Source organism: Sturnus vulgaris, chromosome 6 (assembly GCF_052056855.1).
Source record: "Sturnus vulgaris isolate bStuVul1 chromosome 6, bStuVul1.hap1, whole genome shotgun sequence".
Classification (NCBI taxonomy): domain Eukaryota; kingdom Metazoa; phylum Chordata; class Aves; order Passeriformes; family Sturnidae; genus Sturnus; species Sturnus vulgaris.
Genome location: NC_142248.1, coordinates 36014269 through 36040342, shown reverse-complemented (window position 1 = coordinate 36040342; position 26074 = coordinate 36014269). Strand labels below are relative to the sequence as shown.

Here is a 26074-nt window from a genome sequence, read left to right as displayed (position 1 = left end):
TTAATTGTGTATTAGTAGGCCTTTCTGATTAGTTGAAAACATAATGAAACCTTTGTAAACAACAGGGAGAAAGAGGGAAAGAGAGGGAGGGAGGGAGCGGGAATGGGGGAGAAAGGGACCCGGAGAAAGAGAGGTGTGAAGTGGGGGCTGGATCCGTGGGGAGGAGGTCGGCCAATTTTGAAAGGGAGAAATTATGCAAGTGGAAATTTCTGGTTTTTTGAATGACAACTTCCCTCGCCCAAATTAATCAACTTACTTAACGAGAAATGAGATGCATGGAGATGCAAATTGCTGTTGATCTCCAAAAGCAGGGTGGCAAAGGCAGCAAGTTGGAATGGTGTGGAGGGGGGCTGAGCCGCAGCTGTCCACTAACAAGTCAGTCCTATTTGTAAAGGGCACGGAGCTGAATAACGGTTTTGTTATTGGCTTTCTCTCTTTCTCAGCCGTAGGTAGAAATGCTGCATTTGTTTCCTGGTACTACTGCAGCGAGATAGATGTCCTCCTTTTTTATCTCTCCTGCCCCTTTGGTTTTCACAGTGGAGCCCTGTGTTCTCCATGCACCCCAGCCTCTCCAGAATGAGGCAAAAAAAATGGGACACGCAAGGAACACAGGCTCAGGTGCAGGGTCTCAAACATGCAAGGTAATCCCACGAATTGTTAAGCTAAATGCACACCCCTCGGAAGGACAGGGGAAAAAAAAAAAAAAAAAAGACGCATGTAAACGGTACTTAGGACCCAATTCAGTGATGCTCAGAGCCCAGCCTGTGCAGATCAGATTCGGTGAATCAGCTGAATCTTCTCGGAGATGTTTTTTCTTTCCCTGGAAAGCTGCTCCTTAAACACAATTCACATTGGTTGTTTTTAAAAGGACTATCCTCTGTTTGCAGCGCTGGATTTTGAACGGGCAGAGCCTCCCCCTCTCCGGTCCTCCGCCCCCACCCCCTTCTGTTGCTGCTTTAAAGAGCTGTGCTTATAGGGATTTTGCAGCTCTCCGTGTGTTATTAGAAAACGTGTGGCTGGGACGGTTAAAATGGGAGTGCTACTGTATGCAAGAGCAATGTTCACTGTAAGCAATCCAAGGAAATCCTGCCAAGGCAGTATATGAACAGCAGCCAAACAAAACACAGGCGCCTTTCCAGTGAAAACCAGCACACTTCTGCAAATAGAGGAAAAATTGACTTTCTGATTTGGAGTGTTTCTACAACTAAGAAGAATTACTACAGTGATTGTTCTAAAAATATTTTTCAGCAGCACATTCTCCAGGGGGTTGGGATGCTTAGAATTGTTTAATTATGCTTCTCTTAGGTGACCAATCTGGATTGTATAGAAATAAAATAGGAAGTTTTTAGGATCTTCTTTTCAGCCAAGATCGGCATTATTTTTCCGCAGTGTTATAGTGACATAAAACATCACCTTATTTAAGGAGAAAAAGTGGTATTTTTATCTTTGCACTTCAGGAAGTATGATTGGAGATTCATCTTTTGCAACTTCATAGTCATAGATTGCAATTTAACTGCTTTGTCTAAAGCTACCCTCAAGATCCCTACCTCTTTAACTAACGGGTTTTATTTTTCATCTGAGTATTTTATACCTTCCTCCTTCCCTTGTCCCCCCTTGTGCCCCCTCCCCATTCAGGCTTTTAAAGCTTCTGATCATTTTGCTTCTTTGTTCACTCAGACTGGATTTTCCTTTGCAGGACTTCTGAGTCCTGTAGGAACCCTTTAGTGTAGATGTGTCTGCAAACATTCTAGCACTCAAAAATTTCCATAATGATGGAAATTGAATGAGATTCCACAAATTTGTGTATTGTCAAGGATAAATAGGTTATTAAAAACGGTTTTGCTAGTCTCAACAAAAGAATTCTTAAAAATGGAGTTTAAGAGTGCAGTCAGTTTATCTGAAGTAAACTAAAAAAAAGGATAGACCTAGGGAGAAGTGCTATTGTCCTTTTTTAATTTCCTAAAATCAACATAGTATCAGCAGAAGAAAAAGCAACAGAATTGTCAAGGATTAATTTTGGTTTATGTATTTCTTATATTTCTACTGTTTTTCCTTTTAACTAAAGATACAAAAGATATTTTACTATCTGTGTCTCCATTTATTCCTCTAAAATATTTACAGCTGATTTCTTTAGGTTTGTAGCTGCTGTGAAATCAGTTATCTTATTTTAACTACACTACCACAACCAGATTTATCCTTACATTGAAGAGAGTGTCTTGAGACTAACAAATCCCAATGTGGAAGAAGATTTGCTTCCAGAGCCCATTGAAGCCAGTAGAAAGATTCACGTTGACTTTGGTGGGCTTTGCATTGGGATATTAAACATTCATTTCATCATCTTTTTTTATTTTTATTTTTAATTTAACTGCTCATTTTCAGAGTGACAGACCTCACTTTAAACAAATCTCAACGTTGCCCTAATCTACTAAATTAACTTGGGCTGTGTTTATCATTCAGACAAAACTTCCAGCGAGCTGAAACTGTTGCATATACTTCTCCCATGGTAAGATCGTGTGTTTGAAGATCTAGTTTAAGTAGCTAAGGAAGGATGGATCTCTGCCCTGTGCAAAGCCCCCCTTATCCTTTGTGCGTAATGCATCGACAGTCTAACAGAGACCAAATAATATATTTATACATATATAAACACACATATATGCATACATGCACATATACATTTATATATGTGTATGCATATAAAAATAAAAGAAAGATTGAAAATGTAATAATTTCTGCCTTGATTGTGAAGGATATCATCTTCTGTGTTCAAATTAGGACAGGGAAGCTGTGGCATATGTCGTGTCAAGGCACAGAGTGCAGTTCTGTATCTTTAAATGTTGATGCATAGCAGTGAAACCAGGTGAGATGTGACCCCAGGTGCTGGCTGCTGCATGCATTGTTGAACAATTTTTAAAGGATGCAGATTGGGTGGTTGGAGGAGGAAAAACAATGTCCTTTTCTAAATACATTTTTTTTTCCCAGTGAAATATGATTTAGGTTTAATGAAATGATTAAAAAATTATCGACTTATGCTTCATACATTCCTCTAATAACAGCTCTGTATAATCTAGGCCTGACCTGGCTCTCCCTGATGAGCAGTATTGGTTGTCATGCAGCTCCAGTTATGCCAAACAGAGGGAAGATTTTGTTGAGACCATGCAACTCGTTTCACTGGTGGTTGTACATACATGCTGAATTAAGCATCCTTCACAGAATTATTCGGAAGGGAAAGCTTGGATGCTGAAGAGGTGCTCCAAGGACTGCTTCTGCTTTCCCTGTCTGCACATTGAGAGCCTACACGGCTTGAAAAACTGCTCCACAGCAAAGTCTTTTCCTTCATTCCTTTCAATGTAAATCCAGTTTTAAATTATTTTACATTCAAGGTTCAAATTCTGTGGTCACCAGAGAAGGGGCATCAAGGTAAATTTGCAGATAATTTGGGTAGTGGCCCATATTGAAGGTGTGTGGCTTCTAAAACCTAATTAGAGGTGTAGTTTGTTGCAGGCAAAAATTATTGATACACAAGGAAGGTTTTATTCAGAGACATCTGTAGGTTGGCAGCTGTGCCAGCCATGTCTGTTCTTCTAAGTAACGGAAGCCACACAGCCGGGAATAGCAACGTTTTAGTGACAAGTGTTGAGAATATTGGTTGAATTGCACTATGAAAATATTTTCATTATTTTTATTATTACTGTTCTGCAAGCGGATTTGAGATATGTGCCTGCCTATGTCTGCATGCGCGAGCAGATGAGCTAGAGAGGGAGGGCTGTTATTTTTATTTTTTTTTTTCAATCACACCTCCTTAGCATTTTGTACATATCAGCATTCTAGCCGAGCGATTTGCTAATTGCACTGGAAGACCCACTTTAAATTCAGGAATACTGAAACTTTGAAACTGTAACATTTTGACTGGCGAGAATGACCAGTCTTCTTTTCTCTTTCACAGTGAGCTAGTTGAAGGAAGCTGGCATTGTCGCAGAGTGAAAGCTCTGCAGAAGTGCCGCAGGTTTTTCATATGGAAATGTGAAATAATGGGGTGATTAAATAGAGCTGTATATTAAAGTACATCTGACATTAGAATTAGCATAATGTGCTCTAGCCCTAGGCTGAGTACTTTATTTGCCATCTGCGTCGGACCAAAATCCCCTGGGGAAGCGCTAAAATATTCTGAATAAACTCAGCCCGAGTTCTTATTGAGAGTAAAATACCATTTGTGGCACGTCGTATTGATTCGTCTTAATTGCGGTGCAGAAAAGAACATTCAGTTGCTGATGACTTTTGTACTCTGTGACAAGTCGGCTGGAGTTATTCTAACACTGCAGTTGGTTAACCTGAACAGACTGTCGTGCTCAGAGAAGGAGAAAACCTTATCTTCAGTAGCATAAACTGTAGTATCATCTCCCGGCTTTACTCCTTTCTATCTCGATGAAACATCCTTTTTTTCTTTTTTTTTTTTTTTTTTTTTTTTTTTCTTTTTTCTTTTTTTTTTTTTTTAAATTTTATTATTATTCCCTGAAAACAGCAGCCAACGAAATGAACTGGAGGGAAAATGGAGCTTCATTGAATCAGTCCAAGAAAATTCACATTCTTACCTAGTTATTCTCTGCAGTCTCCCTCCCTACACTTCCGCCCCCATATCGTTTTAAAAAAAATCCGGGAACATCTGACCAGCTTTCATCTAAGGGAGTGAAATCAGTGGAACTTGTCCTTGAGGATCCATCTCCAGAACCATTAGTTCAAGAGATTTATTATGTATATTCTGTAAAAAGCTGTGGCTTCTCCTGTGCATAAGCCCACAGTCTTAGTTGGCTGTAATGGTTTGATTTTTGTCAACTCTCTGCTCAAATAGGTTGCTGAATACCTTTGAAAAAGTGCTTATAACATGCATAAAAGATAAATATTTCATCTGAAGGAAAATACTTTGATGCTCCATGCAATTCTGTAACATTCATAAGGTCCAGTTTTTACCCTATAATTGCCTATCATTATACACAATTTACATATTCAAACATTCTCTACAAACCTTAGTCTAGCATGTTTTTATTACAAATTCAGATCAAGGGAATAACCTTTAACTTCAGAGACAAATGAGACAAATTTACAAGTGCATGTCTGCTGTTTTCTTGTGTTTTATAAATCCCTGCAGACCTGAACACTTTTGCTATAACGCCACTCAGAACAATATACATATATTACTACTTGTTTGTAGTGCTTCGGTAATGAGTCCCCTTTGTATTAGATAACCTATATAATTCAGCATCTAGGCCCTCCATAACGTCAATTATCTCCTCATAGCTAAATGTACATTCCATTAAAACAAGATTTACAGGCTTTACAATACTTCCTAGGCTTGGATGTGGAGATTTTGTGGATTTAAAGAAGCAGAGATGGGAGTTAGCATTTGTTAAAGAAGCAATGAATTAAAACAAAAATGCTATTTTATTTACTAACTATGAATAGGCACCTAATAGCCTTAAGAAATAGTTGTAGTAAAACAGACAGAGTACTCCTGGGTAGAAAAACCAGGAAAATTTGTTTTCACCTTTTGGCTTTTTTTTATTGTTTCCCGATTTACTCTTTGTTTTTCCATGATATAACATGGACAATTTCCTTCATGTACCCTTCGTTTAGTTCCTATTCAGATTACTGAGAATTCTTGACTATAAGATGAGAAAATGGCACCTTAGAAAAGTCTGTGGGAAAAAAAAAAATCCCAGCACTTGCCAGTTTTCAAACAAAACTGCTTACAGGAAACTGATTTAAAGGGAAGCTGCTGGCATATTTCATATGTTGTAGAAAAGACTGACATTATTTCAAATGCATTTGAATACCTTATGCAAAGAAAAGGCCTGAAAGTGTCCTTGAGCAGTACAAGGGTTTTTCACGAGTGCTGTAAATGGGATCCTATATATTAAGCCAGCAACCACAGGTAGTCCTATGGTCTTTTAATCTCACGAGTGGATATGGTGCCCCTCTGTATTGCCAACCCCATTTTGGCTGATAGTTTTCACTATTTTATGCAGCAGGTTTGTGAAACATCCGTTCAGTCTGCTAGTTGATGTTTTAGGTTCAAAGAAGCTATCTAAAAGACACAAAGCTGTTTAGATGCTAAAGGTGGAGTTAGTTGAAACTGTTGTATCACAAAGGGCTAATTTAAAAGTTAACTCATTCACTATTGATCTTTTAATATTGATTTTCCTGTTTGCTCCTTACTTTTCACACTTCTCCCTTCCTCTGCTTTATAAATTGCCTTTGCATTTTAGATTTAACACCAATTAGGAGAAGGTGTTCAGAGATGACAAACATGTTTTTTATCTTCCATTTAAATAGTGCTTCTGGGTAAAAAATCCTTGTGTCACAAGTTCCAACTTCTGCAATGCATTTTTCTTTCCTTTTCTGCACTAAGTAAAAGCATTTCTTATACTTCTGTAGGCTGAACATTAACTTCAGTAAGCCAGAAGTTCTTTTAAGGAATGAGAAATTGGACATCCAGAAGGAAGTTGCCCAAAATGCCTATTGACATTTTATACCTAAAAATATAATATTACCATTTCGTAATGCACTAAAAGTTAAACTGAGCTGTGCATTTGGTTCATTTATGTGAATCTGGCAGTACAGATCTGAGGTATGATTAAGTCTCACAGAAAATGAGACCATTGAACACAAGCTGCTTCAGCCAAAGGTCGCCCATGTCCATTAAGAAGCAGGAAGCATCTGTTTGTGTTAGGCATGGCTGTAGTCTGCCTGCAGCCTCCTCCTTTTTTATAAGTATAAATGCCAGAGAGGGCATATAATATGCTTCTGGGGAAAGTTCAATGAAAAAAAACCAAATGCATTGCAACTTGGTGTATTCATGCAAGTCTAGTTAAGATCCTTGTTAGTGACAAATTGATATAGTTTATCTATCTGGAAAAATTTGAAAAAGTCTGCTTTGGTGATCATCACAGCTACTTTGAATTCATAGCAGGGTAATTAAAATTAGAGTTTGGTGAGGTGTATCATCTTGATATCGCTAAGACTTTCAAGGAGTCAAATTGGAGTTGGACAGTTGTCTTTAGCATAGGAAGAATTAATAGTACATTGCTAACAGTAGTGTAATATTAATATTTCTTAATATTTGTGTCAACCAGTACTACTGTAGATATTTTCCAACAGGTAGAAAATGCTCTCAAGAATATTCACATCACTAATCAAAATCAGTGCAGAGAATGATAGGGTCTTGTGGGGTGTGTAGGTTCTCTTGGCATAAAGCTTCTTGCATAATCTCTGTTGAGAACTTGCAGTCTCACTAGTCAAGGTAGAAAGAGGATGGGGAAAGCTGTAAAACATACAGGCAGTGTGTGGGAGAAGAATATTGCATGAAGTCGTGATTTTTCTTCTGTTGAAGATGGCACTGGAGGAAATAGGCTATCAAGAGGCAAGGTAGGAAAAGAGAGCAGGGTCTTGTATGGGAGGAAATAGGATTCTGTAAACGAGAAGTAACATCTCACGATTACTTCTTTCTTCAGACACCCCTGATTTTCCATCCACCTCTTAAAAACATTTCATTTTTGTTTCCCTTTCACATTCTTTCCTTTTACTGACCTCATCTTGAGATTCCCCATTTCCAGATGATGACAGGCTCTGTGGCCTCTCATGCTTGGGCTTTTACACCTAAACTTTCATCTGCTTTTCTTGACTGAGATGCACTTCAGGTTGGCTGAGATTTACAGGAGACAAGGGCTGTTTATCTGAGTGTAGAATTGGAGGTGCGTGGGTTGTGAGACTGCAGGCGACTTGTTAAGTCATAAAATACCAACTTTAGCTTCCAATTGACACTAACTTTATGAACTGTTGGTGATAGTCCCCATAACCCTCAGCAGGATGTGCTGCAAGATTCTCTTGAGCCCTTTCTTTAGATGAGGCAGTATAGGGATGGATGAACTGTGTTAGCTCTGGGGATGGATGGAGGAGTTGTGCTTGTTTTTCATCCTCAGTTCTTGCTGCCATCAAAACAGAATTAATATGAAGAGAGGTGAGAGAGATATGGGACCTTTGTGTTTGTTGTTTAAAGCTAGTGACTGGCATTGGACTGGCAGTGGTGATTCACACCCAGACTTAGACCCTACTTTACATTTCTGTCTTTTTTATTGAGACTGTCAGTCCTTCTGAAATGGAGGTAGCAGCACTTCCAAACAGCTCAGTGAATGCAGGGAGGGAGGGTAAAACTCTCAATATTGTATGTGCTCAGGTAATGTTTATTCTATTACAAACATAGGTGAGTAAAAGTTCTTGCTAACTTGGAAAATTTAAAGTTATAATATGGCTTAAAAAACGCCTTCAGCATAAATACTTATATTAGAGATATTTTTGCAGATCCAATCAAGCACTAAACATGAACTGATATAGGTCACATAGCAGATCCACACTGCAGACACCTGAAAAGCATTTGGCCCTTGTCTGGGTGATCTGTCAAACCACTTATGGCAATATATTTTTTCACCATGCAACACTAAATCTTTCCAGTATTTAATGCCCTTCTCTTTAATGTCAGCTGGTCTTATAAGGAGACTTGTTAAAATTGTGTTCTCAATTATGGCATTTTAATTTAATAATAATTCAATTAAAGGTGTGTTTTTTATGGAGCATCCATGCTACCTTTACTGGTATTATTAGAGTAACCGTCATTATAACAAGGAGTAATTATTTAAATGTTCATTAAAAATCAAGTAGTGGAGAAGAGAGTAATATTGGAGGAAAGATTGTAGGAACCTGATACATGTCTGTTCCTGAGTGCTACAATAAAAGGTGTCCTTTCTTTAAAGCTTGCAAGTTTCTACTTTTCCTGAACTTCTAAAGGTGCAGTAAACCAGCATTAAAATTCCTTAACGTTTTTATTGCTGCTGTTGTAACTTTGTAAAATGGAACCAGAAACATTATCTGGAAAGTACTGCTAGAGGTAAAGAATGGCAGTGGTTATATGGACCTGACTGCAGGTCTTCACTGCAGTCCTGGCAGGGGTTATGGGTGGGTGATTAAAATGAGGGGGAGTTCATTCCCTGTTACAGTTAATGGAATTATTCAGGCATGCTGAGGGGAGGATTCACAAGGCACTGGATGTCACTGTAGCTCAGCAGAAAATAATGAATTCTCAACAGTTCTTATCTCACACTGATTATTGTTTGATGGTATCCAGAATAACTGAGGATATTTTGAGGGAAATTTTTATCTCCAGGGTAAAGGCGCTCAGCATTCAGGGTATATAGAAAGCTATGTACCAACTGGGCAAGGAAGATCTGCATATCACTAAATGATACAAGTCAGGCTGCAGGGGACAGATAAGTCAGGGATTCAGGCTGACTGGTGCAGTGGGGTGGATGTCTACAGACCCACTCTAGTCTTGTTCTGACCTGTGTTTTCTCACTGTCCCCTGTAAAGGAAGAATTTCAGAGGCAGGGTCTGAATTCAGCTTTGTTTAGAGGTCTTCATAAAAGAGAAGAAGGCTCATTATTGCTTTGACATTTTGAATGGAACATAATCTGTCATGCACTAATCAGGGAACACATTTTAATATTTCTAGAAAAAAACATCTTTTGTCATAATATGCAGAAAAGGCAAGAGTGTTCAATAAGTTCATAGTTTATAACTACCTGCTTTAGGAGAAGATACTAGAAAGATTTTTAATCACTCAGGTAAAAATACAGCAAGGTTGGGAGTTGAACTCAGCAATTCAAATTGGAAAGAAGACAGCTTTTTTTCACACTGAAAATAGTCAACATGGCCACAGACTACTCCAATACAAAGTGAATTCTCCCTCAATATGTCCAAATCAAATTGGGAGAAGGGGGTGCTATAAGAAACAAAGAGGTCAGCTGCAAATCCTTGGGTTGGATAATAACTGTGAGGTGCAGATTAGCTTGTTTCCTGTGTTTTGCATGTACATCTGGGTCGGACAATATATTAAGATCTTAAATTGCAGGAAGAAAGATTTAGATTAAGCACTTTGGGAATCTTAATGATGGTAAAGGAGAGAAGGAATAAGGTAGACTTTAAAAAGATTGTAGACTCTCCATTTGGTGGTCTTTGAAGCAGGATGTTGGAGCACCTGGCATAGAAGTATTCAAGGCTGGGCTGGATGGAAGTCTGAGCAACCTGATCTAGTGAAAAGTATCCTTGCCCATGACAGGAGGGCTGGATCTGGATGAACTTTGAGGTCCCTTCCAATCCAAACCGTTCTATGACTCTATTATCCTTTAGGTCAGGAACTGGATGAGGTCAAACGTTAGGGTTTATCCCAGTCCTCTCATTCTTTAATTTCATAATCCCTCCTAGCCTTTAAATGGTATTTCTGAATACCTGAAATACTGTTTCAGTAGGTCTTAAGATTCAGCCCTACAAACCTCTATCATGTCTGCACTGGCAGTATGTGTTTGGCTTTACTGCAGCCTGGAAGCTACAACTGATTGCTCAGGAGTTGTGACCTGGATGTCTCTTCTCTGTACATACACTTTATCTACCGACTACTGTAAAAATAAAGAATTATACTTCAGCTCTCAGCCCCAAAATTCATGCCTAGTTACAGACTGTAGGATTGAAACCATGTGCAATTCATCCAACAGTATTAATGAAGTCTTGGCTTGTGTTTGACTCTAAGCACATGAATAATTTCATCACTATCCAACAGAGCACTTCAGCCTATGCTTAAGTTTCACTGATGTTGATTACTCACATGCTCAAAGTCAAGCACATGCTAAAGTGATAAAGACTGCATATGGCAAAGACTATATAGCTAGTTGTCATAAAATGGATATTTAGACAGACATCAGTGCAGGTGGCAAGGGATTAAGATAGCTACGTATCAAAAGTAGCCTTATAACAAAGACTTTTATAGTGTAGGTGCATTATTAAATATAAGAATCATTCTTGCACAATACATGGCTGTTTCTGGGCATGTTTAAAATATTTAGCAAATTTTTGAACATAAAAATGTTCAGAGTGGATCTTCAAAGACTTTTTGACATTGTTCTGTTCTTAAAAGTGAGCATCTACACTGCTCAGGGCAACTTTTAGGCAAGATAACCATGAAGTGATAATATGGTAATTAACATTTTTTTTTTATTTTCTATCTTTTTTTTAAACAGGGAGTCCGGAGAGAGTCTTTGAGGGTTGCAAAAAAAAAAAAAATATATATATATATATGTATCCAGATATGAACATTCATGAATCAGTCAGATTGGTAGCCAGGTAGCCTACAGTCAATTTTACTGTTGTGTTGAAGTCTCCTGAAGAGGAAGCCTAAGGAACAGAAAAGCTAAACAAAACAAAGAAGGGAGGGAAGACTTATGACTGCTAGCTTATAAATCTTAGATCACTAGTAGCACTAATTTTGTCTTTTTGAAAGAAAACTAAAAAGACAGGGACTTACTTTCCTCTCTTGAATTTCATGGAGGTGAAGTTTTGGAGAGAAAGAACAAACCAAAATATCTTAGTTCCATGTAACATGTAATAGCAAGCATCCAGCCAGCTGCCATTTTGAGGGTAATTTTTTTAATCAGCCATTTCAGTTTTAGGTTGGCCTTGATCCTCAGCCTGCTCAGGAATTTTTCTTCTTATGTATGTGCCTTTTCTGAAGTAAACATGTTGCTGTTGTTGTCCCCTAATGCACAGCTGCTTTCTTCCTCCTGTCAGTTCTTGAGCTAAGCAAAGAGAATACACACAGACACTCAGTCACTTTATTTTTTTTAAAGAAAAAAGCTCCACAACAAAAAAGAATGTATGCCGTGACTTTAAAAATGAAAGAATTGAACAGCTGTGGGTAATAAATTGATTAATTAGAGTGGATAAAGTGAAGGTGAAGGGTGCAGAGCACTCTTTAATTTGAAGATATATGACCTTGTAAGATGCTGCACTTCATTTGCTATTAGATCACACTTCGTAAGGGGCTTTATTAAAATCTATTCTAGGGTGAGCTGAGGTAAAACATATTGTTTAAAAAAGCTTTTGACAGAGTATGTTATATACTTTGGTCTGCTTCAGTGATTTCTGTCACTTTTTATAGTACACATGTTGCTGTGCAAGAAAAGTTAAAGGTCTAGACATTTTCATCATATTTCTGTAAGAAACAGAAATTTAAATATTTGAAGTAATAATGGGAGCATTTACTGTTGCTTTGGCTGCAAAGCTGACATAAAACTTCCCAACTGCCTCTGTAGGGAGTAGATTTTTAAGGGGTAATGTATCAGTTCCTTTCCATGTTTGTATGTATTTCATTAATGTCAATAGCAGTGACGGGCACTTTTTTCCAAGCCAAGGGCAGTTCCCAAACTTGTTTTTTCTTCCAATAGCGATTGTTAGAAATTAATCAAAGCAACTACGTCTGGCCCGTACAGACACAGAGAGTGGGGCCAGGGCATGGGGGCCACGTCAGCCAGGCAGAAATGCCCACTGTGCTGTGTACACTTTTTATTGGCTGTGAAGAGACAGCTTCACTGAAATCACAGTTCAAAGCTGCTATCCACAGCAATTGCCCTGCTAAATCAATAAGTGCATGAAGAGTTGCACTGCATTTATCACCTGCCTTTGTAAATAAGTCTCAATCTGATACATGCTTTTTCCTTTATGCTGTTATGGATGTATATTGGTAGATAAGATTAAATAAACTGACAGGCTGATAGGTAGGCAGATAATCTTCTAGCCTCCTTGTCTAAGGTTTTGTAGGTTTTGTTAGCAACAGTCATTCCTGCAACAGCCAGAAGAGGGGAATTCAATCAGCTTCTCTTGATGTGCCCAAGTGTAAATTTTTTTTTTTTGGTCTGCTATGAGTCATTCTTCTTTACAAGGTAGTTTCGATACATGGTTCTGTTCTCTTTATAAACTCTTTCATTTTCAAGCTTATGCAACAGGCTTTTGGGAATGGCAGCCTCCCATCTAGAAAGGGTCTGTTAATTCAGCTTTAGATTTGAGCTCCTGTGGAGGGGCTGAATCAGGGTTCCATCATGGGTCAGTCAGGAAGCTTGGTTAAAATATTGAACTTTCAGAAAGTTTAGTGCCTTTAGGTTCAGTGAGGCCATTGCTAGACAAAACATGTGCTATCATAAACAAAGAAGCAACCAAGGAATTAATTTTAGATTTTCGAAAATGGGCAGTTTTTTTTTCAGGAAGCCTACTAATAATTTAAAAACAAACAACAAAACAAACTCTTGATCATGATTTTGAAGTTGAAACATATTTATGAATTTTTCAGGGTCTTGCAGAGGCATTGAAAAAAGGAGAGGGGGGCAAGAAGGGAAGTGCTTTTTGCAGATAGCACATAGTTTATATTGTGCCCAGGACCGGAATTTTCTAGCTAGCAAAATTATGACTGTGATGCAGACTTGTCCACACCTGTCCTTTATGTAAAGCTGAATCAAGGTTAAAGGAATGCTTTCCACCTTTATGCAGTCGTTCCAAGAGACTAGAAAAGCAAACAGAACAATGTTTTTGGCTCTGGTGAGCATTTCTGCATTGGAGGGCAGGCTCAGGCTCAGAAATTCTTGGGACCCAGTTCAAGCACGGCCCGACATTTGTTACTGTTAATTGCAACTGTGCTGTCGGCTTTGATTACCGGATGTTTCATTTGAGTGGCTTCTTGGTGTTTTGGCAAAAAGAACGTCAAAGTGGTTTATGCAAGGGTATGTTTTCCAAGCTCCTGTTGACTTGAATAGGACTTTTGTGGCTAAATATCTACATAGTATTTTAAAAATGGAAGTGCTGGCATGACTTAAGCATGTATAAATTAAATTCAGCAAGATCTCAGGGGACTGCTGCATGAAGTATATAAAATGAGAGAGTGAAAATGACACTGAAGGTCCTTACAGGTGCCTTGTAAAACCTACCACACTGCATTTTTCTTGGTTTTTGTCCGCAGTCATAAATCCCTTGAAATAAATTCCTCTTTGTGGAATAAACACATGAAAGGATTTGGATCCTCACACGTCATAAAAGAAGGTTTTATTTGCAAATTAGAGGATGTAAATGTATATAGCACAAATGCGTATGTGTGATATTTGTCATACATGTTAAGTGAATAAGTGTGGTGAGTAAACGTGCTGTTCAACAATTTATATCAGTCAATACGTTGCAATTAAATCCTTCTTTCAGAAATGCCAAGGAGGAAATGTGTTAGCAAAATAAAGTGAATGCCAACTGCATTTTAATGTTCTCCGCTGTATTATTTTTTAAGTGTTCTTTCTGTTTTTTTTCTTTTATAGGTAAAGATGAGCCTTCAAGCTATATTTGCACAACATGCAAGCAGCCTTTTAATAGCGCTTGGTTCTTGCTTCAGCATGCCCAGAACACACATGGATTCCGCATCTACCTGGAAACAAGCCCTTCAAACAGTTCCCTTACTCCACGCATCACCATCCCTCCTCCTCTGGGACCGGAGACTGTTGCACAGTCCCCGCTGATGAATTTTCTTGGAGACAACAACCCTTTCAACCTTTTGCGCATGACAGGACCCATCTTGCGTGAACACCCTGGCTTTGGTGAGGGTCGGCTCCCAAACACGCCTCCGCTGTTCAGCCCACCACCTCGTCATCATCTGGATCCACATCGCCTTAGTGCCGAAGAAATGGGGTTAGTCGCCCAGCATCCCAGTGCCTTTGACAGAGTTATGCGTTTAAACCCCATGGCAATTGAGTCCCCAGCGATGGATTTCTCCAGAAGGCTTCGAGAGCTGGCAGGAAACAGTTCCACCCCTCCGCCAGTCTCACCCAGTCGCACCAACCCTATGCATCGTCTGTTGAATCCTTTCCAGCCGAGCCCTAAATCACCTTTTTTGAGCACCCCGCCACTGCCCCCCATGCCCCCCAGCAGCACTACGCCTCCCCAGCCTCAGGCCAAGAGCAAGTCCTGTGAATTTTGTGGGAAAACTTTCAAGTTCCAGAGTAACCTTATCGTGCACCGGCGCAGTCACACAGGAGAAAAGCCCTACAAGTGTCAGCTCTGTGACCACGCTTGCTCCCAGGCCAGCAAGCTAAAACGCCACATGAAAACGCATATGCATAAAGCTGGCTCCATGACAGGCAGGTCAGATGATGGCCTGTCCACCACTAGTTCCCCCGAGCCAGGCACAAGTGAGCTCACTGGAGAGGGACTGAAATCCAGTGAGGCAGATTTCAGGAATGAGAGCGATCCTTCCCTGGGCCATGACAACGAAGAAGAGGAAGAGGAGGAGGAGGAGGAAGAGGAGCTTGAAAATGAGAGCCGACCAGAATCAAGCTTTAGCATGGACTCAGAGCTGAGTCGCAACCGAGAAAACGGCTCCAAGTCGCTGCCAGATGAGAAATCCCTCGTCCTGGGAAAAGTCATCGAGAATGTAAGTCTAGGTGCCATTCAGCAATATAACGACATGTTAGCTGAGAAACAGAAGAGGAGTAGCTTCATGAAAAGGTCCTCTGACCAGCGAGACTTGTGTCCTCGAGACCTCTGTCAGAGAGATCCGGGCGACGAAGACTCAGTGGTAGGAGAGCTGGACCGCACTGAGGAAGGTACGGTCAATGGAAGAAACTTTGGCCCGGGTGAACCCTTCCCAAACTTGTTCCCCCGCAAGCCAACACCTATCACGAGCCCCAGTTTAAACAATTCCTCTAAAAGAATAAAGGTAGAGAAAGATTTGGACTTGCCACCAGCAACGATAATACCTTCCGAAAACGTTTACTCCCAGTGGCTGGTAGGGTATGCAGCATCGCGGCACTTCATGAAGGATCCGTTCCTCGGATTCACAGACTCCCGACAATCCCCCTTCGCGACCTCTTCCGAGCACTCATCGGAGAACGGGAGCCTGCGTTTCTCCACTCCGCCGGGGGACATGCTGGACGGGGGGCTCTCAGGGCGCAGCGGCACGGCGAGCGGAGGCAGCACCCCCCACATCAGTGGACCCGGCCCCGGGCGACCCAGTTCGAAGGAAGGACGCAGGAGCGATACATGTGAGTACTGTGGCAAGGTCTTTAAGAACTGCAGCAATTTGACGGTACACCGTCGGAGCCACACTGGAGAGCGGCCTTACAAATGCGAGCTCTGCAACTATGCATGTGCCCAGAGCAGTAAGCTGACGCGCCATATGAAAACGCATGGCCAGATAGGGAAGGAGGTCTACCGCTGCGACATTTGCCAGATGCCCTTCAGTGTTTACAGCACCCTGGAGAAACACATGAAAAAGTGGCATGGAGAACATTTGCTGACAAATGACGTCAAAATTGAGCAGGCAGAAAGAAGCTAAGGCCCCCCCGTTCCCCCCCCCCCACCCCCACCCCATCCCCTCCTGTCCCCACCTCCGCTAGGTTAAATTTCAGGGGTCTAGGTAACATTTTATTTGTACAGTTTAACTATTGCCAACTGAGAAAAGATGACCTAACTTGCCTCCGTAAACATAACTTAGCATAACTATGGTAAGGTGCCAGACTCTGGCACTTAAATATAACCTGTGTCTACAAAGTTCTATTAAACCCGAGGGTTGATTAAGGCAGTAAAAATTGTGGAGCCTTTTAACTGTGCAATAATTTCTGTATTTATTGGGTTTTTGTAATTTTTTGGCATGTGCAGGTACTTTTTTTTATTCTTTCTGTTTAAATTTCTTTTAAAATTTTGTTGGGTATCCCTTTTTAATTTTACCCAGTCGTAGCCTGAGATTACTTGCATTGTAGGAGAGAAACATATCTTTTAAAATTATAATTTTTGGGCCGCTGCTTTGTTGAAATTTAAGCTAAATGTGTGTAATTTCTTGTAAAGAAGCCAGCATTTGAACTGAAATATTTTTCTTTCTTTCTTTCTTTCTTTCTTTCTTTCTTTCTTTCTTTCTTTCTTTCTTTCTTTCTTTCTTTCTTTCTTTCTTTCTTTCTTTCTTTCTTTCTTTCTTTCTTTCTTTCTTTCTTTCTTTCTTTCTTTCTTTCTTTCTTTCTTTCTTTCTTTCTTTCTTTCTTTCTTTCTTTCTTTCTTTCTTTCTTTCTTTCTTTCTTTCTTTCTTTCTTTCTTTCTTTCTTTCTCTCTCTCTCTTTCTCTCCTTCCTTCCTTCCTTCCTTCCTTCCTTCCTTCCTTCCTTCCTTCCTTCCTTCCTTCCTTCCTTCCTTCCTTCCTTCCTTCCTTCCTTCCTTCCTTCCTTCCTTCCTTCCTTCCTTCCTTCCTTCCTTCCTTCCTTCCTTCCTTCCTTCCTTCCTTCCTTCCTTCCTTCCTTCCTATTTTTCTTTTCTCTTCTTAAATAACCTTGAAGATTAGGGAAAACAAAATTGTACAGCGGATAACAATCTTTAAAATTAGCACTTTCTTTTGAAATTGGATCAAATACGTAGCACTGACAATGTCACTGAAGATAGAGGCCTTTTCTAGATGGATTTCAGCACTAAAATTATGGCAACAAAAAAGACATAGATGCAGAAGGCTGCTGCACTCAAAACCTAGAAACATTCTTAATTGTGCATTACTATCAGATAGTTTCTTCTTGTTAAAAGCTATGGCAACATAATGATGCCAGTTTGTCACTTTCTGGAGTGTTTTTCCCTCCCTCTTCCCCTCCCGTGATTCTTCCCAGAGACAATAAAAGTACATCTTGAGCATTTTAATATTATTTTCAAACCTCAGAGGAGCCAAATGCCATATTTTTTTTTTCTTTTAAAACCACAAAATCATAAATTTGAATTTAGAACATCTACTTTAGTCCATATTTGCTGTAGTTGATTACTAGAAGATAGGAAAGTGTGAATTTCTCAATGAAAAGCCTCAACTCATAGGCGTTATCAATAGAATTATTAGAACCATCTTAGATGCTGTACAGTGATGTTATTATAAAGAAGGAAAAAAAAATTCTGGTTGATTTACCTTTCTCAGCAAGATTCTGCTCCTACTGAACTCGGTAAGATTTTTTCCAACTTAATTAGGAACAGAATGGAATTGTACTCAGATAAAAGCATTATGATAGAGAAAAATTAAAGCAAAGAAAAATGCACCTGCTCTACTTTCAAATTCCAAAATTTTAAAAGCCTTTTTCAACTGATATTAGCAAACAGTAGACAATTATGGTTAGAGGTTTAATTATGTTGACCCGCACTTTAAATCTTTTGTTTGTGGTTAAGAGAAAAATGGCTTCTCAACAAGAAATTACATCATATTCTACTTGGCCCAAAGGTGGGTTAAACTGTAAGGGAACAGCTGAGATTAAGTGTCAGTGTTGCTAAGCATGGCATTCACAATACTGGCACTATAAAGAAAAATAAATAAAAATAATTTATTGGACAGTTTTTCTACTGCCATTCAATTTGACGTGAGTGCCTTGAAAACTGATCTTCCTATTTGAGTCTCTTGAGACAAATGCAAAATGTTTTTGTGAAATGGAAAGACTTTTAAAGAAAAAAAAAAGTAAAACAAGAAAAGTACATTCTTTAGAAAAAAAAAAAAGAGCCACATTTACTTAAAAAAATAAAAATAAAAAAAATTACTGGTTGAAGATAGTGGACATGAAAATGCCATAAGACCCAATCAAATGAAGATGTATACCCAGCACAACTTCGGACATACATTAGCTGAATTATTCTCAGCCTTTTTTTTTTTTCAGGACAACGCTGCTTAGGAAATGGAATGGAAATGATTTACTGCTGAATTAAAACTCAAATGACACAAATTACAAGTTGCTATGATTGAATGAGAAAAAACAATTCAGGAACAACGGCTAATTTTTTTTTAAAAGTTAAATTTAGTGCACTCTGTCTTAAAATACGTTTACAGTATTGAATACATACAAGGGTAAAAAAGAAATTGTGTGTATGTGTGTTTGAGCAATCTTTTTTTTTTTCAAAGTTTGCTTAATAGGTTATTAAAAAAATGCCATAATGGCCATGTGTATATTGTTTTCTTTTGGTGACGGGGTTTTAGTATATATTATATATATTAAAATTTCTTGATTACTGTAAAAGTGGACCAGTATTTGTAATAATGGAGAATGCCTGGGCATTTTACAAAACCAGAAAGAAAAAAAAAATTTTCTTTTTTCCTTGAAAATGTTGCAGTAAAATTTAAATGGTGGGTCTATAAATTTGTTCTTGTCACTGTAACTGTAAAGTCTTGAGTTTTAGTAAATTTTTTTCTGCTTTGGGTGTTGAATTTTTATTTCAAAAATGTATAGAATCTTGTATTCGGGGATTAAAAGGTGATTGCTACACCATGTAGAAAAAGTATGTAGAAAAAAGTGCTTAATATTGTTATTGCTTTGCAGAAAAAAAAAATCACGTTTCTGACCTGTACCTATTTTTCTCTTTTTTTCTCCCCTTCCCCCCTTCCCTTCCCCTTCTGGAATGGATATTGATATTGGTTGATTCATATGATGTAGGCACTTGCTGTATTTTTACTGAAGCTTGTAATTTTTTAACTGTACGCTTGTCCTTTTAAAGGGATTTAATGTACCTTTTTGTTAGTGAATTTGGAAATAAAAATAAAAACAAACAAACAGGCTGCCATAATATATTTTTTTAATTTGGCAGGATAAAATATTGCAAAAATAAAAAAAAATTTGTATGTGAAGTCCTTATTGTACAGGAAAAAAGGGGGTTGTTAGACGACCTTTGAGTAAAAGAAACAAAACAAAATAATTAAGTGCTTTTTTATTTTACTTTTTTTTCTTGTTGTTGTTCACAAACAATTTTAGTTGTGTATATATTTTTTTTGTCAGAAATGGCCTACAAAAAAGTGCTGTTCCCACAGGGCTCTAAATAACTTCAAAGTTGCCTGGACCCCTTGCATCAAGGTTTTACCAGGTATGGTTGAACCAGGCTGGATGGATATTGCCTATTTGTGTGAAAAGAAATTCCGTTCCTGGAAAGGTGTCTGGGGTGACATCCCACAGCTTCCCTGCAGATTTGAGAGAGAGAGAGAGGAGATTTCTTCCCCTCCTTCCAAACAAGAAGGTGTCCAATACATTTTCCCTCTCCTAGCCAACCCCCACTCACTGCTCCTCACACCCTGCCACTGCCCTCTGGAAGAAAGTCTTTTTATAGCAAAAAGTGAGAGCTGCTGCATCCACTTTGACATAAAATGGTGAAATGGCCTGCTGTTGGTACAGCTGTAATCGGGTTGAAGTAAAATTAGTCCAGGCACAGCCCTCCTCTTCCCTGTCAGAACAGGACCGACTCCGTGTACAGGTCTTGCCAGTCCATGTTATTAGCTGCTTTGCTGCTGTTCACTTCTAATTGTACATTCCATAAATTTCTGAATGTTTGAGGGACTGGGATGAAATCCTGTACCTTTTGATGTCTCTCTTCTTTGCAGTTCTTTTTCTCTCTCTCTCTCACACTCTCTCCCGCTGGGGTCGAGGGGAAGACGTGGCAGAAGAGGCACTAATGCTTTAGTGAAGGGGAGGAGAAAATGATCACCGCTCTTGCAGAAAATGACGGTAACACTTAAAATAAAAACAAGGAAAAAATATATTGCCATGCCAAATTATTCTGCTTTCATGGGTGCAGAACCACTGGAGCAATTGGAGAGGCATGGGTGTGACAATAGGGAGAATTTGGTCCATCTCCTTATCAGATAGCCTGGCTTGAACGTCACACCCTTAAGTCTTCTGGACAAATTCTGTATCTCAATTAAACGGATATAAATCAGGAATTATTCATCACTCTTAGTCCTGGATTATTCCAGCATAACTGAGGTTGGAATGTGGTTCCTTAAAGACACATTTTCACTTTTTTTGTGAAAATTCAGATCTCTGGCTTTTGTAAAAATCTAGTCGTGCCACAGAACTCAGAAAAATTTCTTGGACTTGCGTCAGAGCAACAAAGATTGGAAGTTAACTGCACATTTTCAGTCCACAATTCATTGATTTTAGAAAGAATTTCACTTTTCATTTTATTGTAAGTTGTTTTGGAGTTTCAGTCTCCCTGTCATTTTTAATTATCCAGGATAGCTAACACCAGCAGATGTCTAATTTTGTGACTTAGATCACTGAAACTAACAATAAGTCACCCAAAAGCACAAGGGTTGTGTTTCTGCAGACTGTAGTGATACTGAAATGGCCCTCCTTTTCTTCTTGCTTAGAAGAGCCGTAGTTTACTAGGCCATAAGCACAATATAACATGGACATAGCTAGAATGCTGCCGTAGTTCTTTTCACACTTTAAGAAGTTCTAAATTTTTTTTTAAGGTTGAATTTATTACTTTCATTTTGTCTGGTCCTGCTGCTATTGAAGTCCAGAGCAAAACTCCAGTTGACTCCCTGGCAACAGGACAGGTGCAGGAACCTGGTTTTGGAAAGAAAAATAAACATTTTTAAGGAAAGGGTAAAAAAAAAAAAAATCAGCATTTCATCCCAGTCCTATGTAAAAGACAGTCCAAGGTTTTGTTTATCACAGGCAAACTCATTTTTATGGTGCTCTTTGTATTTTAGAACTGCAAAGCAAAGTAACATTGGTTTAAGTTGTTTGCATTTGTACCGGCAAGGCAAAATATTTTTATTACCTTTTTCTATTACTTATTGTATGAGCTTTTGTTGTTTACTTGGAGGTTTTGTCTTTTACTACAAGTTTGGAACTATTTATTATTGCTTGGTATTTGTGCTCTGTTTAAAAAACGAGAGCACTTTTTTTTTTTATTATGGATAAAATGTTGAGATGGCTGGAGGTCATTTCAATATGGCTTAGTGAAATATTTATTGTTCCTTTTATTCTCTGTACAAGATTTTTGGCCTCTTTTTTTTCCCCGTATTGTCACAATGTTGAGTTCAGCATGTGTCTACCATTTCATTTGTACGCTCGTTCTAAACAACGTTTGTTCCAGTTTCAAGTTATAAAAATAAATTGGACATTTGACTTGATCTCCAAATCTGTCTTTCCTGTTTTTTTGACATTGAGGGGTGGGAAGGGGGAAAAAAGAAAGGAGCAAGGGGTTGAAGCCTCAGTACAGATGACAGAGCTCCTGCCATTTTTTCTGTCAGTTCTCATGGGAGTCCATCAGGAGATAAATCTTTTTTGAGAAGGATATGTGAGAACCTGAATTATGTCAAGCAGATGCTCAAGTCCTGCTTACATCCCTTGGACTTAAATAAAATGCAAGGTATTTCCTGAATAGGAGTCTTGAGAGAAAGTGGTAGAATGATGCTTGAAACAGTTACATTTCTCATATGAAATTATGTTATGTTTGGGGCCATTATCTCAGTTTTCTGAAGGTGCTGAGAAGTGCTTTGCTCATGTTTTTTTCTGTCCCTCTCCATAAATGTAGCTGTATGGTGCATGCACTCAGGTTTGTTACCATATTCTGATTTTTGGATGCCAATGCAAATAGGGAGAACACTTACCAGTTCAACCAGGACTGAATTTGGGCCACAAATTGTATTATGTGAGAAGTACCAAAATGTAACTGCAGCTGAACATCTGCTCCTGCTCCTCAGCTAGGGGCAAAGACATGCACATTTAAAGGCAGAATTTTGCACAATTTGCAGTTTGAGGATAAGAGCTGGCAGCTAGAGGCAGTTCACTGTCCTGATGCTCTTTCTCAAGCCAACCTGTTAGCTAATGCATGGAAATCTTAAATAAGAGAATTGTTATTCAAACCATTATTGGAAAGCATAGGAAAGATTTGGAGTGTTGGAGACCAGATTCTGGTTTCCTGGAGGCCCTGGTCCAACAAACCATGTAACAGGCTTTTGATTCAAAGCAGGCGGGTAATTGAAATTCATTTCAAAGGAACTGCTCCTGGACTTTAAAGTATTTGGCTCAACTCAGATGTCAGGAGGGGAAGCTAAGTGGTGTGTGCTACAGAAGAACTCCTACAGATGGTCCCTTCCTGATCTCAAGCTCCCTGAATCTACAATCTAAATTTAGGTATGTATGTAAGTGCTTTGCTGGATCAAGGCTTCAGAGTGATATAAAAGTTACAGGCTTTGAAAAGTTGCACTCATGAAAAAACAGTGAAAATGAAATCGGAACCTGACACTGACAATTACATTGGGCAATAGTTCACGCTATAATTTCCCAAATGCCAAGTTCATTTTGGATGCCTTCTGAAGTGAGCTGTAAGGGCTGTTACATTTTACTTCTAAGTTTTGTACAGTTTGCATTTGAATGGGGTGTTTTTGACACCCCATAAACATGACTTCACTCCAGCCGAGCTTTACACTGCCATGTCACTTTGTCAGCTGTAAAGACGCTGCAGGCCTTGCAGATGTTCATGTGGTGTTCGAAGATTTAGGGGCAGCAACCACTGCTGTGCATGGCAGCTTGTGGCTGGGAGGGTTTGGAGGTACAAGGGGTCTCTGTCTACTGCCTCTGCTAGGGAAACTATATCACTATATTGCCTGGCAAGGAGAATTCTGGACCTCCTGGAAGCTGTAATGCCGTAACGCATCACCATTGGATCTCCTAGATCATGTCTGTCAGAGCTCTGATTACCCACACACATTGGCATGAGGGAAAAAGTAGGATTAGGCCCTTTTGACAGAGAAAATGTGAGAAATCACACAAATAAAACTGCAAACAACTAAATCCAAATGAGCTGCTTTGTGACATCCTTGGGTTGGATACTCCTGTTTCACACATGCTTGTGTAATCCAAGAACTCCATTATAATTGGTAAAGGAAGAGGGCTTAGAAAAATCTTTGTGAAATACAAGTGAAACCAATGGAAATCAAACTTTGGTATGAAAGGAGAGGTAACTAAACTCAGTACTGTAATTATAATGAAAAAATATTATAAAGGAAATTTGATAGCTCAAGTTCCTTATATTTACACTGGTTGTACACCATATTACTTCTTTGGATTCAACACATTTACTACTGATTTGCTTAAGTATTCCATGGACTCAAATCTGGTTTAGTGGTCTTATGTACATGAAACCTACATAAATGATAGCAACATATAACAGAATGGCAGTGATCATTGAACTACAAGACCATAGCTGAGATTTTTCCATCAGAGAGTCCAAGAGTTACATTTAGCCTACCAAAGGACAGAAACATGCCATGTGATCTGTACACCCAATTAAAATAGCTTGAAAACCAAGCACCCAAAATGAAAGGCTGTGAACAGACCAATAATTACACACAAAAATCATTCAGGAAATAATTCTGAATAATGAATATATTTGAGAAAATTGTGATCTATTTGCAGACAACTTGTAAGCAAAAAAGAAGCAACATTTGCCTAATAGTTGATTTGCTCTGAATTATTCTCCTAGCTCAGCTAAACACTGACCTTTAGCTACTCAATGACATGCATTTCATTGTCTGACAGACCATTCTCTCAGATCACACATGTTAGAGATGGAAAGGACCAGTTCACTCCATTTGCCAATGCTTTACCAATGCAAGACTACTTTCAGAACATTTCCTAAACAAGCTGTTACGTAAAACAGAATCAAATGTAATTGTACGCTGGGGGAAAAAAAAAAAGAATAAAAGGCTGGTAAAAAAAGATTCTTCATCCAGTTTTGTCACTGTCCGTTTTCCCATGGCTTTAACCACAGGTATTAAACTTACTGAAAGTGGACACACACTTCAGGGCTTTGTTGGACTGCAGTTTGAGGGTGACACTAGTTTAAAAATTTGTTCTGATTCTTCTGCTTCCCAAACTAATGAGGAGACCATTGCATTAGGCAGACAAGGTATTGATTCATAGATTACTTCCTCTGCACCAAAGTTAGATGCAGATTTCCTTTTATGTGTATCTTTTAAACTATTTCTTATTTTGTCAGGATATTTGTGGCAAACTTCTGGTGCAAGTGAAGATCACTTGTGTATTTTCTGATAGGGTTGTCAAGTGGCTGTGCTGATTATGGTAGAAATCATAGGTATCATCAGAGAACATAAAAACTAATAAGAATGTGAAAGAAAACAATGATGATTTAATTGTTCCTGAAAACTGACTAGGAATTGCAATAATACAAAAAACCCCCATTGCTCTTCAAAAATGTTTTAAGCATAAAGAATAGATGTCCAATGAGCAACACATTAGATGTGTGTAAGTGTGCAAAAACAGTGTCTATATCTCTCTGTACCTAACTTAGATATCTGTGTACCTATAGAAGCTAGAGTGTAATAGTGGTTTCGTTTGAATTTCTCCCAATTAACAGACAAGTGTAACTGAGCTCATTTTTGTCCACCACACTACATTCTAAAGATTGCCAGTTACTTTAGCAAAGCTGATTTAAAATGAATATTACAATGATAAATGAAGAACCCTTGTTTCCCCTCTACAAATCACATTTGGAGCAGCCACTGCATGTGGACAATGTCTATATAACATTCTACTAGACGCTATTAAAACATCTAAAATGCTATTTTTCACTAGAAACCAATAGATCATAAAGCAAAGTTCAATGACTACCCAAGATAATCTGGTATATACTAAATTTCACAGTAGCAAAGTACCAGTAGGAGGTATGTTGATAATTCTTTCCCCCACTGTATTTATTAATTCATACGTGAAGATGGATAAAAACTACATAAAACTTCATAAAACTACACGTGGGACTTCACTCATCATGTTAAATAGGTCTTCCCAACAGGGTGAGCTGTAGAGAGACAAACTGAAGATAATTTGAGAAAGACAAGTAGACATAAAGCACAGAACAAAGAACTCAGGACAAACTCTCCTCATTTAACTCTCTGTCATGTGATGGTGAGAAGAATTGCTGGAGTGAGAAAAGAGGCCAAAGGAGTAGAGTCTTCATGTAATATATTTCCAATATGAACTAGAAGCAAAACCAAGGAAAATTGATATTGATAGCAATAGCAGTTTCTATTCAGGATGTGGCTGAAGCAATCTAATCAGAATCCAGACGCTTATTACAGAATACTTTGAATTCTTAGCAACGATGTAACATAATGCAGCTTCACAGAGAAAAAGCACCATTCCAGTAAAATATTCCCAAATGGCTGACAGAACAAAATGACACAATTACAGAATTAGAAGAGGAGAGGTAAGGAGATGTTAAGAGATATAAACAAGGGGAAGAAATCATGTTTCACATGGTAATCATGTTCAGATATAAGGAATGTGTTGGAGGATCATTGATGAATCAGGATTGTTAGACATTTCAAAATACTTAAGTGAAATGGGATTTTCAATCGCATTTTAAAGGTA

General features: G+C 38.7%; 1 protein-coding gene across 4 annotated transcripts in view; it reads left to right on the top strand.

The window, feature by feature from the left end:
- Positions 1-21818, top strand: part of BCL11B (BCL11 transcription factor B) — a 95964-nt gene extending 74146 nt beyond the window's left edge. For all 4 annotated transcript variants that reach the window (XM_014872003.2, XM_014872004.2, XM_014872005.2 and 1 more), the window contains one exon: positions 14226-21818. In XM_014872003.2, the coding sequence (XP_014727489.1) occupies positions 14226-16237 (2012 nt within the window). In that variant the 3' untranslated portion in view covers positions 16238-21818. The remainder of the gene's footprint in view (positions 1-14225) is intronic.
- Positions 21819-26074: the final 4256 nt, after the last annotated feature.